At 34.4% G+C, this 19,020-nt stretch overlaps 1 protein-coding gene across 2 annotated transcripts; it reads right to left on the bottom strand.

The window, feature by feature from the left end:
- Window positions 1-833: 833 nt before the first annotated feature.
- On the bottom strand, window positions 834-4,965 carry LOC131159882 (acidic leucine-rich nuclear phosphoprotein 32-related protein). 2 transcript variants are annotated; one of them, XM_058115096.1, is made up of 3 exons: window positions 4,726-4,900; window positions 3,442-4,583; window positions 834-1,588 (listed from the first exon to the last, which is right to left on the bottom strand). In XM_058115096.1, exons 2-3 carry the CDS (start codon window positions 4,540-4,542, stop codon window positions 1,310-1,312), a joined length of 1,380 nt encoding a protein of 459 aa, XP_057971079.1. In that variant the 5' UTR covers window positions 4,543-4,583; window positions 4,726-4,900; the 3' UTR covers window positions 834-1,309. The 2 variants fall into 2 exon arrangements, with proteins under 2 accessions (XP_057971079.1, XP_057971070.1); XM_058115087.1 differs by having other exon boundaries at window positions 3,442-4,965.
- Between the last annotated feature and the right edge of the window lie 14,055 nt (window positions 4,966-19,020).

Here is a 19,020-nt window from a genome sequence, read left to right as displayed (position 1 = left end):
AATATAACATTTTAATTCATGTGATTAGCATATCTTTTCTAGGAGGGGCATCATGAGAGGTGTGGGACCCTCCATATGGCCCAATTGGAATTATTACGAATATCCATTGCCAACGCGCTCATCCACATGTACGACCCGACCCACATCGCATTAAATAGTACGGATTATGCATGACCCACCCAGCTCAATGGTCAGCGCGCGCTCCCTTACCCCTTCTCACAAAAACCAGGCTAGCTAGCTTCTCTGCCTGCGGCTCAAACTCGGTTCAAATACTCACACCTATTATTTCTTACATAATAATAAATAAGTAGAGAGAGAGAGAGAGGCTGGAGCCTGACCGCGGCGCAGCCGCGTTAGGTAACATCACATGTAAATTTAATTTATAAAACCAACCACTCGAGATTTCCCCTGTCTTGCAATATGTACACTCCCCCAAAACAAACCTTTAGTACATAGGCCTAGCCCCGGGCGTCATCATCATCCGTCCATCATGATCGTCATCAGGGGTCAACCCAAGCAAAGGCAAAACCATGTGACTCACCATTGCCAGCCATAACCCCGCACCATCCCACCCCAACCCCCACACCCCCTTCTTGCTATTTCTCATCCACCCCAGCTGTGCAGACAGACACCTGGCCTCCCTCCATTGCACCTGCCGCCATCAATAACATTTATAATAATAAAAACAAATCTACCATAAAATAACACGTGTAATGGTAAAAATATCCCACAATCCAACATGGCATTTAACACGTCAGACAATTGAAAATAAGGGATTATTAAAACCAAAAAATAAATAAAATAAAAACAGAAAACACGTATCTCTACAAGCGTTTTACAGAACGACATTTTCAATAAAACTGATTCCACAAACATAGAAGAATAAACAAGCGTCTGTTCCAGTTCCGGTTTTTTTTTTTTTTTTTTTCCTTTTTTCCCTCCACGTTCAAATCTGGACCAACCCAACCCAACCCCCCCCACCCCTCTCTTTTCCCTCCCTCCCCTCCTGACCATAATAAGGCCCAGAATGAGAGAGAATGAACCGCTCATAACTGCCATTTGAATCAACAAAAGCAACGGCTACAAGGGAAGGGAAAGCAGTACAAATACCCTAACGGCTTTTTAAACAATCTGCCAGCAAAAGTTAATATTCGAAAAAAAAAATTTCAAAAATATATATCAAGACATTTCCCTCTGCCTAAATACTGTCCGGGAAGAACTAGACGATTATGCCATTATGAGTTTCTAAAATTCTACCCACCAGTCGTTTATCTTCTACTGAGAAAGCTACGCCCCATAGACATGCACTTCACCTCTGCTTCTTCGATGACGACCTCCTCATTGTGTATTCAACAAGATCATCTTCCTCAGCATCATCACCATCATCATCATCCTCATCTTCATCTCTCTTCCTCTTTGGCAGCGTAGAAGAGGATGGCAGCACTTGCACATCCTCATCTTCAACTTCTTCCTCTTCAGAATCTTCTTCTTCATTTCCTGCATCCATATCACTGCCACCAGCATCAGCATCTTCCTCAACCTGCTGCCCCACTGGCTGAACTAAGTAGCCTGCACCACAATCTTCTTCCTGCCACACATGCAATAAAAATTTAATCTCAATTAATATTAGCAACAGGGCTTAAATAAGAAACTCTATCCCTTAGAAAGAGTACAGAATATGCAACCAAAGACTGACTAATTGCTGAAAATTAATTATCAGAATGAACATGATAAACATCCAAGAATGTGAACAACTGCACACAAGGAAAAAACCTGACAAGCCCAAATGCCACAACTCACACAATTACAACCCCCCCACCCAAACCCAATTTCATATCAAAGAACCATTTAACATTAGAACAAAAATTCACACTGTGGAAAATACAGCAATTAATTACAGCAACACCATGCGAAAAAATGAGGACCAAGCAGGGAGAGAGAGGAGCACAAGAAGATATAAAATAAACCAATAAACTATTAACCAACCCATAATAACAGCAATATGGCATTTACAGGGCCACATTATTACTAATGTTTTTCAGTCAAATCAACTGGTATAACCCACTAAATAGAGCAGAGTATTAAAACAATAATTTACTTATTTTGTATCTAGCAATCATTTATGTGCATCACAAATGAAACAACATTATTAGAACACAAAAAACTGACTTCCTGCAAAAGGCCATGAAAGATATCAATGGCACTTGCTTCAATCATACAATAAATGCAACCTTAGTCAAAAATTTATAATTAGAAATATTATAGAATCTCAGAGAACAATGGATGGAAGAATTGAAGAACTAATCACACTTCTACATCCAACTGTGACAGCAATCCAGTATCAAACTATGGGCTATGTAGAAATTATAAACTACAAAAAAGAAAATGTAAATAAGAAAAAGAAAGGGGATTTAAAAAAAAATAAGGGCATGACAAGTTGAAAATCATTTTTTCAATTTCCATTTTCCAGTTTTCCAACCTTTATACAAGAAAGTTGACAAACATCTTTTATCGTTTTTCAACTTTTCTATACAAAAATTGAAGAAATGGTAAAACATAGGATTTTTTTTAATTCTTTACAAAAATTAAATTGAAAATTGGTTTTCCACAATTAGACAAGCCTCATGGTTTCCAAATTACACATAAGAAAAAAAAAATTGAATTCAAATAACTAGGAGTCTGGGACATGTTTGGTTGTGAAAAAATAATTTTATTATAATTTTCAGTTTTTCCAAAATCCAAACAATTACAAACATGCCACTTTGTCTTCTAGTTTTTCAATATTTGTCTACAAAATCTAGGAAAAAATCTTGTTACTTTTCAAACCCAAAAACAAGGTCAGATTGTCATACTTTCTAAACACTGGAAAAGTAAATATAAAATAAACTGCTTCCCACAACTAAACAAGTCCTTAGCCACTCTACCAAAATTACTTTTTTACCTGCAACATAAAAATAAATAGTTCAATAATTGATAATATAATAAAAAGGCTATAAAGCAACATGCAGTGCCATGTTTGTAAACCTCAGATCAAAATTTACAACAATAAACATATTTATTGGGGAAAAAATTATATTTACAATATTCTATCAGAATAATCTTTGCCATATGCAGTATCAAAGCCATGAGAAGAATTTAAAAATAAAGTAAATAAAACAAATGAATTCATTTACGATATGCTTAAAAATTATATAAATCAGAAACAGACAAGCAAAAGACCCCGTCTACATAAATTTGCATAAATCATTTTTTCCTTCTAACCAGTAGAAACACAGTATCATAAATTCCGCAGAGAACATTCATACAATTCCAAACCCAAAACCCTGTAACGAGTGAGTCATTACGTAAAGCACCATCTTCAATACCCTCTTCATATAAGAGAAAAAAATAGCAATAAACGAGCAAAAGATAATATATTTCAGAGGAAAAAGAGATCATTACCTCCTCACCCTCTTCATCATCAAAATCCCCATCTTCAATACCCTGCTGCTCTTCCTCCCCAGTCTCGCCATTATCATCGTCCTCTCCGTCTTCCTCTCCCTGCTCGTGGCCATCAATCTCCCCCTCTGTGCTTGTCAGCCGCCCAGTGCTCTCCGGCTCAGCAAAGTCCCCTTCTTCATTGTCTACCCCCTCCTCTTCATCCTCATCCTCATCATCCTCATCATCATCCTCGTCATCCTCAACCCCGTCTTCCTCATCGTCACTGTCCTCAATCTCATGAACCTCGACTACATCTTCATCATCAGAGTCCTCCTCGTCAATCTCCTCCCTCGAATCACCATCTTCTTCATCCTCCCCATCTTCTTCCTCATCATCGTCACGGTCCATCACAGGTGCCACCCGAAACCCATTCGCTTGATGGTGCAATCCATTCACCCTCCTTGACGTCTCCACCTCCTCCTCATCTGCATCGCTTTCTTCATCCTCATCAACATCAACTATGCCTTCACATCCCACACTGTGGCCATTATTATAGGGGCGATCTTCGCCATCAATCTCCCCACTCCCAGGATCATCCTCCTCGCCCTCTTCTTCATCCTCCTCATCATCCGACTCGGGCCTCTCATTCTCTTCCGCGTCCATTTTATCCAAGTACTTCAAAGACCTAATCAATCCAAAAACCCTAGACCGGTAATCTTTCACGCGCGTAACAGGACACTCGTACAGATCGAGCGACACGAGCCTGAGCTGCGCAAGCGGCGTGAGATCTTCAATAAATTGAATTCTATTGTTTGAGAGGTCAAGGTCCCGCAGCGACTCAAGGCCCGCTTCCACAAGGAATTCAAGGCCGCCGGCGATCCGATTATCAGACAGAATGAGCTTTTGGAGATTTCGGAGCCGCGGGAACTGCTCAAGGGATGAAACTCCGATGTTTGCGATGGAGAGGTGTTGTAGATTCTCGTATTTCTCCAAGAGGCCGGGAGGAGGGAGACGTCCGTGCACGCACTTCACGGCTCCGTCTAGGGTTAGGGTTCGAGCAGAGGCAAAGTCCGTCTGACCGTCGAGGGCTGTTTCCACGGCCCTCTCCCAGATCTCGTCCATCAAATACGAAGGCCTAAAATCTCATACACAGTATTTTCAATCTAAAACACAGGCAAAACAAATCGATTCAAGAGCATAGAAAACAGAGATTACACAGCAATAATCTCTTAAATATTCTGCAACAGATGAAGCAACAAACAAACTAATATATACATATAAACCAAACAAAACTCCAGAACAAACCCTAGATTCAAAGATAATCAATTTAGCGCTGCACTGAATCCCTATCCTGCTTTGAGACGAAAAACCCTAATTTTCTGGCACACGGCTCTTCTTCTTCTTCTTCTTCTAAGACTTCAAACAACCATTGGGAAGCCCCCGAAAAAACCTAATCCCTCACTCTCCCTCAACCTCTCTCTCTTGTTTCCTTTCTTTTCTTATTGCCAGCGCTCCGAACCGGGAGAGCGCTCGGCCCGAGGACCGGGTTCGAGCCGGGATCGTGACCGGGGTTCGAGGTTAACCTAACCTAACCAGGGTGTGGAGTGGTTAGCGGAATAGGGTGCGACTATTATTGGAGCGGTGATGGCCGTTGGATTGAAGAGGCGGGGATCAGTGACGTGGACAGAACGGGCGGTGGCGATTCGGTGGTGTTGTGTTTGTTTTCTAGAAGAAGGATGCTTAATGGATCTGATTGTGAAATTATGAACCATCTCGTCATCTGCTATAATAAAATTCGAAATACAGAGACAGAAGAAAGCAAGAATTTATTGCGATCTCTGGAGATCCAGATGAAGAACTTGTAAAATGATCAGAGTAAATTACAATCGTGGAAATTATGGGATAAAAAAAAAACTAAGGAAAAATTAAAAATTAAAAATTAAAAATTAAAAATTAAATCAACAGCCGGTTTAGCTATTATTTTTAAATTTAAAATTATTTTAAAAATTATTCATTTTCATCTTCAAATCAAATAATATTTTATAAAATATAATTTAAAATAATAAAAGCACAAAATAATGTGAATTTAAAATACTCTAATAAAAATTAATATTCATATAATTGTTTTACTTTAATTAACTATTATACTTTCAAAATTCAATTTATAATGATAATCTTATGGTACATCATCATTGAAAAATAGAAAATATATTTTGTAATTGGCTTTTTTTATTTTTATATATTTTTAAAAATTTATGAAAATTTTCATTTTAATCATATTTAAATTTATATGATCATTTCGTTTTAATTTTTAATTAAAAAGTGAGTATAAAATGATTGATTTAATCCAAAAAATATATCCCAATAATTAATTTTTTTAGCAGCAAGTTGGGAAAATAATTGAAAATCATAAATTTTTATTTTTATTTTTTTCTCAAACAATTAAAAACCCACAATAGGAGCAAAAAACTAACAAAATAAATAAACATATTTTTATAGTTTGTTTCTTCACCATATACAAATGAAAATAGAAAATAGAAAAGAGCAAATATACCATATAAAGCCCTAAGATGCTTCGCCCACATATCTCCAAAACGACTATTTAAAATGCTTTGATTAAAACTATGTAAATTAATATTTATAAATTTTTAGGAATAAAAAAAATTTATTTGACCAATGATCAAAATGGGTTGAACTGGAAGAACTAGAAATTGGACAATTTTACAATTCATTTTTTAGTCCGATTTTATAAGTATTGACATGTAAATTGCTCGATGTGAAAGAATATTGGTTGTGCATGTTTTACACTCATTTTCAATGTAAAAATCTAGATGATTCGGATTTCAGAAGATGCCCTTTGAAAATTGCAAAAACATCATAAATAACGCGTACGTCGCGGATGACAAGTGAATATGCCATTTAAAAAATAAAAATAATAGAAATATACATATTAGCCGCAGATGACAAGTGAATTTTCCATTTAAAAAATAAAAATAATAGAAATATACATATTAGCCAATGTCTTGACCTTTTTCACAAATCCTCTCCTACTCCATTAGTGATGATAAAAAGTAATTTTGTGAAACTATTGTTTCATTTTAGGATTTTTCAAAAAAATTTAAAAAAAAAATTATAGCTAGGTAATTTGACATGTGTCTAATTTCAACTATTGGAATGGAAATGTAAAAATAAAGTAAATAAATAAATAATAAAAATACATAAATAAATAAATAAAGTAAAATAAACAAATAAATAAAATAATTAATTAATGAATTTATTTGTCAATTAAATTATTATTATTTTTAATTAAATAATATAATATAATAATATATTAATATAATATTATATATAGATATATATATATATATATATATATAAAAAACTTACCTGAGGCTTCGTAAAGCCTCAGGATTTTTTTTTTTCAATCCAGACACTCACTCTCTCGTCTCTCTCGTCTCCTTCATTTTCTCCTCCACTCTCCTCAATTTTTTGGCTAATTTTCGCCTAATCGAAAATCAGAAAATACCGTTGGATTTTATTCTCTACCACCGACATTCCTACTAAAGCGGATTTATCGTAGGAACAGCGTAAGCATATCTCATGAGGTAAGGTCAATTCTCATACTTATTTTAATTTTTCTTAAATCTTAAATTCAATTAACGAACGAAAATTGTCAAAAGATCGTGGGGAGATTCTCTACAATCTAAGTAGAGTGGGTTTTTGAGTTAGAGGTCCGGAGCACCAACCCTAAATTGGAGGTAAGTTTAACAATTTAGACTTTTATAAGTTATTTAGGGTATTCAGAATCTAAGAGAATTTTAGGAAAAATTACTCTAGAGATTGTGATGAATAATATGATAAAATTTGAATTTTAGGGTTTCAGGAGTTTTGAACGCCGTAGGGCATAGGTCAGGGTTTTATCGGGTTTTTTCAAGAATCAGATAAGGGGATTAAATTAAGTCAGTAATTTTATGGAAATTGAATTAATTAAATTGTTATGTTTATATATATATATATATATATATATATATATATATATTTAAAAGAATTTAAAGGTTATTTTGAAAACCAACCGTTTGAAATGGATTTTACAAACGTAGGATATATGGTATGGTATTTTTGAATAAAATGAACGGTAGAAAGTTTGTTTGTTTGTATGGTTATGTTAAAATGTGGAAATCGTGTGGTAGATGATTTAATTGGTATGGATTATTGTATATCTGGATTTGGGATTTTGAAATACTAAATTGTTTGTGAAATACTGAAATTGTTTGTGTAATACTGGAAATGCTTGTGAATAATGTAGGGATTTGATATGATGGCTGAGGAGCCGGGTTTTGTTTAAATGGCTATGAGCCGAATTGTATTGTATTTGTGGTTGGGGGCCGAGTTTTTGGAATAATATGAAATATATGTGAATTGATGTTTTAAATGGTGATTTCTATTATCTAAATTGTATGATATGTTTTAGGAATCCTAGGGACCAATGTATTGTGAGCACGGTACCGTTGTTAGGGATTTGTTAAGTGGTCGTGTGCGCTTACACTTGTGCTGAGAGGTGTAGGGTGGTCTTATCCAATTTGCCTACGTGAGGTGAATGTACCCCCTGGGTGAGGGCAATCGGACTAGCAGTTGGAATTGTATAGACCCGCGGAGTATGTTAATGGAGAGTACAGATGACTATTGTCTAGGTGGATCCCCCAAGACAATAGTCTAGCTTTCAGGCCGCACAACCCGTGCCATGAAGGAAGTAAATGGCGTGTTTGTCACAGGAGTGTCTTATATGCATATCTATTAATTTATGTGAATACAAATAATTAATAAGATAATTTCGAGGGTTTGCTTAGAAAGGCGAGTGTCCTAATAGTAGTAATGGTATTAGAGCATAGGGAAACTACTTATATGAGCGGATAATTTTCCCTTTCATCGGCTAATTGTGTGTGTGAGTGTAAAATAAGAATGATTTCATAAATGTGTTTATATACTTAGTGAACTGGTTATTTTCTGTGCACTAAATGCATGTTGGTCACGCAATGACATTAACTTAGTCTTTCCTTTATTGAGTTGTGCCTCACCCTTACTTTACAAACTATCTTTTCAGGAAATCCTAAGAATCGAGTCTAGCAGGCTAAAGGTGTTAGCCTTACAAGATTTAAAATCTTATTTTGATGCTAACAAACAAGTGGAACTTAACATATTTGGTTAAGTGATGTTATTTCAGGACTCACATATATGAAAGTAAGGTCAAAGTGCTCACAAGGATCAAATGAAGTTTAAAGAATCAAAAACATAGTTTTAAAGATGATATATTAAAGCTTTAAAGAAAATGAGGACATGGATGATTTGTTGAGAACCAAAGAAAAGCAAAGCAAAAGAGAGTCAAAGAAAAGCAAAGCAAAAGAGTCAAAGAAAAGCAAAGTAAGAGAGCTCAAAGAAAAACAAAGCATGAAGACTCAAGTACCTAGAATGTGAAAAGTCTTAGAAGTCTTTATGTAAGTACTTTAATGTTTAAATATTGTTTGAAATATTTTGAAACTCTTTAAGGGTAATACATGGACTTAGAGACCTACTTTAAAACTCTGAAAAATATTTTATAAAATAGTAAAGAAAGAGTGCAAAACATATTTTTGAACTTGAAATGAAAAAACCAGAAATTGTACTGTTCAGAAGATCGAAGTCATAGCCCAGAAAACTGAAGAGTCAACTTCAAAAGACTGAAGTTTAAGTTCAATCGTTTGAAGAATTATTTCAAAAGACCGAAGATTAAGTTCAGTCGTCTGAAGATTTATTGGTGAAACACATAAACAGGAAAAAGCATATCAGAATACTAAACCCTGACTTCAGACATCTAAACCCAAGACTTCAGAAGTATGAACCCCAAGATTAGACGTCAGACCCTGTGTCTAGTTCAATATTTTCAAAGCATTAATGAACTTCAATCGTCTGACTTCGATACTTCATAAGTTTGAACACTGTTAATGGGCAAATTTTTTAAAAGTTTTAAAATTTAAATATTAGTTGCTTGTGCCCCAAAATTTCTAAAAACTTGGGAAATACTCCAAGTAAACTTGGGCAACACGAAAACACTTTTGAAAGCTTATAAATACATGTCTTTTTCAAATCAAATTACAACAAAGAGCCAAGGAATTGAAAAATCTATTGTAAACTATTTCGAAAACCGGTTGTTCTCTCTTACTCACATCTCTTGCAAGCTGATTTTGCTAAGATATTCTGAAATACTGATTCTTATTACTCTGAGTTTCTATTGCCAATATTCATCTAAGAAAAAATTTGGTGAATTCTACACTTGAGCTTCATTCTATTTCCCGTTGATATTTTTACATTGAAGTATATAATGCTGAAATTGTACTAACTTGCTCTTTGTGAGAGTATACTTGTACGCAGATTGTATCTTGTGTTTCTTGTAGTTCTTTGACATTCCAAAGATTGTTTGGATCGTTAGCTAAGCGTGGGGTATCGCTTAGAGAGGCAGACTCTAACCTAATTGAAGGAGTGACCGAGTGAGGGGATATCACTTAGAGAGGCGGCCTCTAGCCTAGTGAAGGAGTGTGTAACAGTGTTGTTCTGCCCAGCAAAGGAACTGGTTTAATAAATCCTTTGGTGGTTTGCCAAAGGCGAGGACGTAGGCTAGGTATAAGTCGAACCTCATAAAAGACATGGTCTCACTCTCTCTTTCCCTTACTCTTTATTTTCAGCACATATAAATTGCGTGGATGATATAAATTCCTAAATCATATATACTACGTAAATTTGGAAATTAAGTAAACTTAAAGTCTAATTTTGATTTGAGTTGCGAAAATCGAAAGGGAGTACGTTGGTTAAACCATATTTTACGAAAATCATAAGGGGGTACGTTAATTGGTTAACATCCCAAAAAAAATTAACTAAAAGTTTATTTGAATTCTGAATTTTGGGAAGAGTGTGGATGTTTTGTTGAAAATCATTTTGAGAAAGCAAATTTATTACCACAGGGCTTAAATCAAACTTTCATATTTACAGGGTTGCAAACAAACAAAAGTTGAAATCTTATATCTTAGTTTGGATATTGTGGTTGATTGGAAAATTAATTGGCTTGGTTGATTGATTGGTTACTTGATTGTTTAAATACTTGCGTTGTGGATGTGAATTAAATTTTGTTTTAAGTATTCATTGTGTATTTGATGAATCAACAAGAAATCAAGAATTTGTTGAAGAGAATTAAAAGAAAATTTTAAAATCCAATTCACCCCCACTCTTGGGACTACACCTTTGTTTTCAATTGGTATCAGAGCAGGGTTATAGCAAATCTAAATTAATAGTTATACAAAGATCTTAATGGCACACTTAGGCGTAGCTCCCTTTGGATAAGGACAATCCTCAACTAGGTCACCCATCTTTTGTGGTTTAAATTACACATTTTGGAAATAAAGGATGAGAATATATCTTCAAACTATGAATTGGAAAGCTTGGGATGTTGTCACGGATGGTGATCTAATTCCCCTCAAACTAGTAGATGGAAAACAAGTTCCTAAGGAGAAAAATGATATAACTGAAATAGATCACAAGATTTTACAAGTAAATTCTAGCGCTATGAATGCATTGTATTGTGCCCTTGATATAAATGAATTTAATAGAGTAATGACTTGCAAATCGGCCAAGGAAATATGGGATAAGTTAGAAGTAACCTACGAAGGCACTATAGATGTTAGGGATAATAGGATTGATATGCTTACAAGCAAATATGAAGCTTTTAAGATGAACCCAAATGAATTCATAACTAGCATGTACACTAGGTTCACTCACATAATAAATTCCCTAATTGCCTTAGGAAAAACCTATTCTACCTATGAGATGATAAGAAAAATTCTTAGAGAGCTGTCACTTATATGAGAACCAAAAGCCACTACAATAACTGAAGGAAGAAACCTTAAAAACACCTCCTTAGACGAACTTATAGGTTCTCTCCTCACATATGAAATGACAATAAATAAAAGAAGTGAAAAAACTAAAGCCCAAGAATCTATAGCCTTCAAAGCTTCAAAAGAAAACTTTAGTAGTGAAGAAGAGATAAATGAAGATGAAGTAGTCTTCATATCTAAGAAGCTAGTGAAAATTCTAAGAAAGAAAAATAAATTCAAAAGAAAATCCAAATCTGAATCAGATGAAGAAGAAGAAATTAGCAAAAAGAAATCAAAAAATAAAACTCCTACATGTTATAATTGCAACAAGACTGAACATATAAAACCGGAATGTTCACCATTTAAGAAAGATTCTAAAAAGAAAAAGAAAAAGGTCATGAAAGCCACTACTTGGGACAACATGAGTACAAGTAGTTCGAAATGTGAATCAAGTGACCAAGAGGTTGCTTATACTTGCTTCATGGCATGGAATGATGATAAAGAATAATGTTCCTCATCCAAATCGAATAATGAATATGATAGTGATTCATCTAATGAATCCGATGATGAGAGCATGCCATCTTATGAAGAACTTCAAAATGACTTATTCAATGTGCATAAGATGTTAATTAATGTGACTAAATGATATACTTCATTGAAGAATAAGAATGAAGGTGTAACGACCTGCTATTTAACTAGTTTTATATATATATACTGCAAAATTTATAATGCTCTGATACCTATTAGATCAAACCAATCCATCAACCTAAGCAGCAAGAAGCGAAATTCATATAAACACCATCAAGAATATATACAATACCAGAGCACTAAAAGGGTCCTCAAAATATACATATATGACTGCTTCCCAAAATACTCTCGACTGGGCTAAGGCTATACATAAATACTCTAAAAAATACTTACTCTACTGACAGGGTAGTACTGAGGCCCCTTTATCTACAAGTCTGATCTACTCGCCAACCTGGATCACCTGAAAAATGTTAAAGTAATGGGATGAGTCAAAGTTTAGTAAGACGAAATATGCTATTGTTAGTGTGTGGCAAATGAGTAATAATACTGAGAAGATCTATTTCTATATAAACACATATAACTGAATCTGAAAATATAGTACAAATAATATAACAACCACCATCCCATGTTGCTTAACATAACTGTATTTTTAGGTTTTTATACATAATACTTCTACTATACATAAGTATGCCCTTTGTTACTATAAAACTGTACATACATACAATAATAATAACTGAAAACTTCCCTGGATGGCTATATGTCATGATTTAACCCCTCATGACAAGGTTGTGCGGCCTGAAGGTGGGATCTACACTGCCTGGCCAACCAGGAATAAACCACTATACTCCATCAGTCTGATCAGCCCTCCTCAACCCATATCTGATGGGAATCATATCCGCTCCTGGGCATTTGATTGACCTACATACCACGTATTATCTGAATAGGTGGTGCACTCTATACTGAATATTTGTATATAGAAATGGTACCGTGCTTTGCTATCTGATCTATTAGGGTCTGATACTAAATAATACATTACTATATACAATCTATCTGTTTTACCATGATTCTGTAATATCTGTATTAACCATGATGTTGTGATAAACGGTATTTCTAAAATGAACTGTATAACTGTATGTCACGGTACTAAAAACATGGTATTCTGTAATTTTTGAAAAATATATTCACTGTCTGTATATTCTGTAAAACATAACTCTGAAAAATATTGTAAAACATGTCTCTGTACTATATCTATATTCTCAAGCCACACAATGATTTAAAACATATAATACATAATTGATAAACCGTATACATTTATGTAGTGAATAATAATCTGGTAAAATATACATTTCATACTGAAAATCATTCTAAAACTGTCTAGCATAGCATATTTTCCTTACCTGATTTATGCTAAAATCTCCATACTATGAAAGGTCCTACACCCGCAAGGTTCTTCACTCAACACCCTGAAAACCATAAATCCCCAAACAAAATATCATTATTTCTATGTCTATTACATTTCCTATAGCTGCTACTAAACCAAATTTTGCTTAAAAAACCTTACCCTGAATTTGGGATGAAATCCAAATTCGTCCCACCGACGATCCACTCTAGCAGACTTGGAGAGAACTTCCCTAGGAGCGTCGTGGTGGCCTCAGATCGTCGATTTGGCGAACGACGGGGCCGAAATCAAAAATAGATGGAGGTGGAGCCATAGGAGAGAGAGAGGGAGTGAATTTCTGTAAATTTTCTGCGTAAAAATCCAACTTTCAGCTATTTATAGAGCCGGATTTGTCAATGAGACACGTCACCTCGTCGATGAGTCCTATAGAAAGTTCATCGACGAACCTGCACCCTCGTCGATGAATTTCAGACTTCCAAAAATCCTCTCTCGGTATCTTCTCGTTGACAAGAAAAAACTTCTTCGACGAGATCCTGAAGAACCCTTGTCGACAAAGTCAGCTGCCTCCTTCTATTACTGTTTCCATTTTCCTCCCTCTTTATTATTTAAATATCATTATTCTTCAGGTCGTTACAGAAGGTATAATGAAAGAGTTAGAATCCCTTAAAACTGCTGAAAGAGAAAATGATTCAAGAATCAAGAAAATAGAAAGTAAGAATGAAGCTATGACAAAGGAATTAGAATCTAAAAATTTTGGCTGAAAATGAAAAATATTTAAAAATCAAGAAACTAGAAAGCAAAAATGAAAAGATGATAGGAGATCTTCGATCCCTATCCTCTATGGAATATAAAAAAGACATATATATTTCTAAATTAGAAGATAAAATCAGAAAATTATCTCAAGAATTAGAGAAATCACAAAAGAATGTTGATGACAAGAAAGATACTAAGATAAATGATTTCAAAAATCAAATTGAAGATAAAGAAAAGATCATTTACAATTTCACAAAAGGAAAGGAAAACTTTGAAAAAATGATAGACACACAAAGGATGTCCTTAAACAAAGAAGGTATTGGATTTAATGGGGTTGAAAATAAAAAGAAAAAGAATCTTTACATAAGATATTTTTCAAAAGCATCCAAAGATCATGCTAGCACATCTTCTAATGCCTACACTAACACCATATGCTACCTATGCAAGAAAAATGGTCATATAAAATTTGAATGTCCATTGAAGAGAAAGGATGTAAGAATTATACAAGTATGAAGAATAAAAGAAATATCACTTATGAAACCTACGAGACCCAAAAAGATATGAGTACCTAGATAAAAAGCCTTGTATAAGACAAATAAATAACATTGTTGGCCAAAATCATAGGATGATTCATACAAGCCTTAACTTGGAAAGTATTAAGATTTGGAAAGAAATATGAAGTTTGGAAATTCATATGAAATCAAAAGAAAGCAAAAATCAAGCTTATTACATGAATATTTCGATTAAGAAAAAGACATTTGAGAATAAAAGCCTATATGCTACATGCTTACATGCCTATATGATATGTTATGTGCTACATGTGTATATTTTGAAATTCGTATCTTGAAATTTCCAAAGATATGATCATGACTTGACCTGCATTGATGATTTATGGCTCACTATGTTCGAGCATGAGATTATTGAGCTTAAGCATGAATTTTGATATGAGATTAATTCTTGACCATGTATGTAACGACCTGCTTATTTTACCATATTATTTTTTTTCATGATAATAAAAATCGATATAATAAATCTAACAGATCATAATTAACCTAAACTCGTGGGTACCAGGGATATAGCAGAAACACAACACGGAAGCCTAAGCAGTAGGAAACATAAAATCATATACATCCCAAGGTACCATTCAGCCCAATACTAGAGTTTACTATGACCATCATATAGATATACACATCTCAAAAGTATCCAAAATAGTTCTAGGGTCTCTACCCAAAAATCTGTTTGACCCAGGCAAATACTTACCCTTCAGAAAGGGTAGATTAGCTGTAACTATTTTTGCGGAGCTTTATCTGCTCTCCTATCTAGGGCTCCTAAAATGTTCATATAATTTGGGGTGAGACACATCTCAGTAAGGAAAATAAACTAATACCAGTGTGTGGCAACATGAGTGTTTCCGTGTTATACATAAAAGCATACATAAGCATATTTAGTAAAACTATCTGTATCATTTATGGAAAAAACATGTATAATCATAGCACGGAAGAATATACCGAATTTTCATAAGCATCATTCATCTCATATAATAATAATACGAAAACAACCTTGGAAGGTTAGCTGGCTGGTGTCATGTTTTACCCCCACATGACTGGGTTGTGTGGCCCGAAGGCGAGACCTAACAATGGGTGGTTGACCGCAGCCAAGTCAAAATAAATGTCTATAAGTACGATGGGTCTGCCAGACCTGGTCTGTACACCAGGGGCACCAACACTTCAATAAACCAAATCGACTATCCATCATCATGTTGCTCCATACGATAGCGATAACACAATATTATGATGATCACGAACACATAGCTACGGTACCGTGCACGTGGAAGCCTAAACCAAGCCAACCAGCTTCTGATAGCATATAACATATTTCAAATTATGATACATTGCTATTCTATAATAATAATTGTCAATTCAATATCATCTTCATATCACATTTCATATATTTATAACGTGAAAATCATCAGCACTTAAGCCAGCATTCCATATTTTAACAATCACGACCCGTACACTGTATCACATATCAAATAAGAGGTTCGGCCCGTACGCCGACATATCATATAAATGGCTCGGCCCGTACGCTTGCATATCACGTAAATGGCTTGGCCTGTACGCCAACATATCATGTAAGAACATCCTCAACCCGTACGCTGATATATCATATAAAACTCTCGGCCCGTACGCCGGTATATTATTTATAAAACTTTGTATCATTTTAACATTTTCCCAAAAAACAACAATTCATAGCAAATACTACTCATGCCACACAAAATGGGTATTACGTATATTTAAAATATAATGTCATTTGCAATAGTATTTCCTAAATATAATGCTTATATATTTATATATATATATATATATATATTTGTTTCTCGAAATCAAATGTTGTAAGATTATACATATATTTTCATAAAACAACTAACTTAGTTTATCCCCTTACCTGATTCCTGAAAAACCTAAAACAATCAGTCTTGCACCTGCAGGGTTCCCCGTTCAACATCCTGAAATCAACATTTCCTAGAATAGAAATTCAGTATTTCTACGCGTACTACATTTTCTACAACTGTAGGGAAGACCAAATACTGAATAAAAGTCTTACCTTGAATTTGGGATGAAATCAAAACTAGCCCCACCGATGATCCACTTCAAAAAATTTGTAGAAAACTTCCTCAGGAGTGTCGTGGTGGCTTCAGATTCTCGATCCGGTGAAGAACGGACCCAGAAATTAAGAGAGAAAAGTAGGAAACCGAAGAGGAGAGAGAATTTTTGCGCATGAAATTTCGACCAAAAATGAAGTTTTTGCCTATTTATACACTAGCCTTCGTCGACGAGCCACGTCACCTCGTCGACGAGGTCAAGAAGGACGTTCATCGATGAACGTCTACTTCTCATCGACGAAATTCAGAGATGGGAAAATAGCCTCTCGGTATTTTCTCGTCAACGAAGCGCACCCTCGTCGATGAGCCCAATATGTCACGTCGTCGACAAACGCACCTGTTGTGCCCCCTTTTAATTTTCTTTTCTCCCTCTTTATTATTTAAATATCCTAATTCTTCGGGTCACTACAATGTATGCTAATGATGAATCAAGTGGATAAATTTGTTTGTTTTGTGCTGCTTTTCATATTGGTATCCATGAGCTATGAAAGACGTAATATTAGAATCCATGAGCTATGCATGATGTGATATTAGCATTGGTATCTATAAACAAATTTTGGTATCCATAACTATTTTAATTAGTATCACAATTTAAAAAGTTCAATTGGTATTTGAAATTAGTACTCATGAGCACATATATGATTAATTTGAAGTATAGAATGATAAACATAAAAGTATAATTGGTATCAAATTTGAATATATTAAATTCAAGGGGAGTATTATGACTTATTGCCCATACTATTTTTTTTTGTAATTATTAATTGGTATCATATTTTAAAAGATTAATCGGTATCATAGAATAATCAATTGGTATCATGAATTCATATGCATGATGAATTTTAAAGTTCTATACTTTTTATGGTTGCTCATAGCATTAGTATTTAATGTTTTACTTGATATCTTACTCTTTTTTATTGATGTCTAAAGGGAGAGAAGTTTTGGGCAAAAATTGAGCATGAACATAATATTTATAAAAAAGGGGGAGAAATATTTGATATTGATTAACTTGAACTTGAATGAAGTGATGAGCATGATTGTAAAAGAGTTTTTGAAAATAATATTGATCTTACGAATATTGTTAAGATGATGCTTATTAAAAGGGGGAGCCTTAGGCTTACTCAAATTTTTGCTCCTTGTTTGTCATCATTAAAAAGGGGGAGATTGTTGGCCTTACAAGGCTTAAAATCTTATTTTGATGCTAATAAACAAGTGAAACTTAACATATTTGGTTAAGTCATGTTATTTTAGGACTCACGTATATGAAAGTAAGGTCAAAGTGCTCACAAAGATCAAATGAAGCTTAAAGAATCAAAAGCATGGTTTTAAAAATGATATATTGAAGCTTAAAGAAAATGAGGGCATGAATGATTTATTGAGAGCCAAAGAAAAGCAAAGCAAGAGAGCTCAAAGAAAGACAAAGCATGAAAACTCAAGTACCTAGAATGTGAAAAGTCTTAGAAGTCTTTATGTAAGTACTTTAATGATTAAATATCATTTGAAATATTTTGAAGCTCTTTAAGGGTAATACATGGACTTAGAGAACTACTTTAAAACTCCAGAAAATGTTTTATAAAAGAGCAAAGAAAGAGAGGAAAACAGATTTTTGAACTTAAAATGAAAAAAAACCAGAAATTGTACTGTTCAGAAGACCGAAGTCACAACCTAGAAGACTGAAGAGTCAACTTCAGAAGACTGAAGTTTAAGTTTAGTTGTCTAAAGAATTACTTCAGAAGACCGAAAATTAAGTTTAGTTGTCTGAAAATTTATTGGTGAAACATAGAAACAGGTAGAAGCACATCAAAGACTGAACCTTGACTTCAGACGTCTGAACCCAGGACTTCAGAAGTCTGAACCCCAAGATCAGACGTCTGACCTTGTGTCTAGTTCAATATTTTCAAAGCATTAAGGAACTTTGGTCGTCAAACCCTGATACTTCGAAATTCTGAAGTTCAATATTTTCAAAGCATTAAGGAACTTTAGTCCTCCAGGTCTCTGAGTACCATCATATGATGTTGCCAAGATGAACCTGCACATCAACTCGGCAAACATTAAATACATGAGTATTTGTCATAATCAAAACAAGGTATGACCCATAGGGTCAACAACCACAAAATATTACCTGGCGTATAGCCGTCAATTAAAACTCAGCCCTCAAATAATAATCCTGGCCCTTGGCCAATCAAACAATACCCAACCACTGGTCGTTATTTCAAACTCTCGCATTTCATAAACATTTCCAGTATTTTCGCAAGCATTTCTAGTATTTCTTAAACATCTCAGTATTTTATAATTTCCAGCTCATTTAGAACATCTGCCACACCATTTTACATTTAATGTAACGACCTGCTTAAATACTTATA

This window comes from Malania oleifera, chromosome 1, assembly GCF_029873635.1.
Source record: "Malania oleifera isolate guangnan ecotype guangnan chromosome 1, ASM2987363v1, whole genome shotgun sequence".
Classification (NCBI taxonomy): Eukaryota; Viridiplantae; Streptophyta; class Magnoliopsida; order Santalales; family Ximeniaceae; genus Malania; species Malania oleifera.
This window is presented reverse-complemented; position numbering and strand designations above follow the sequence as displayed.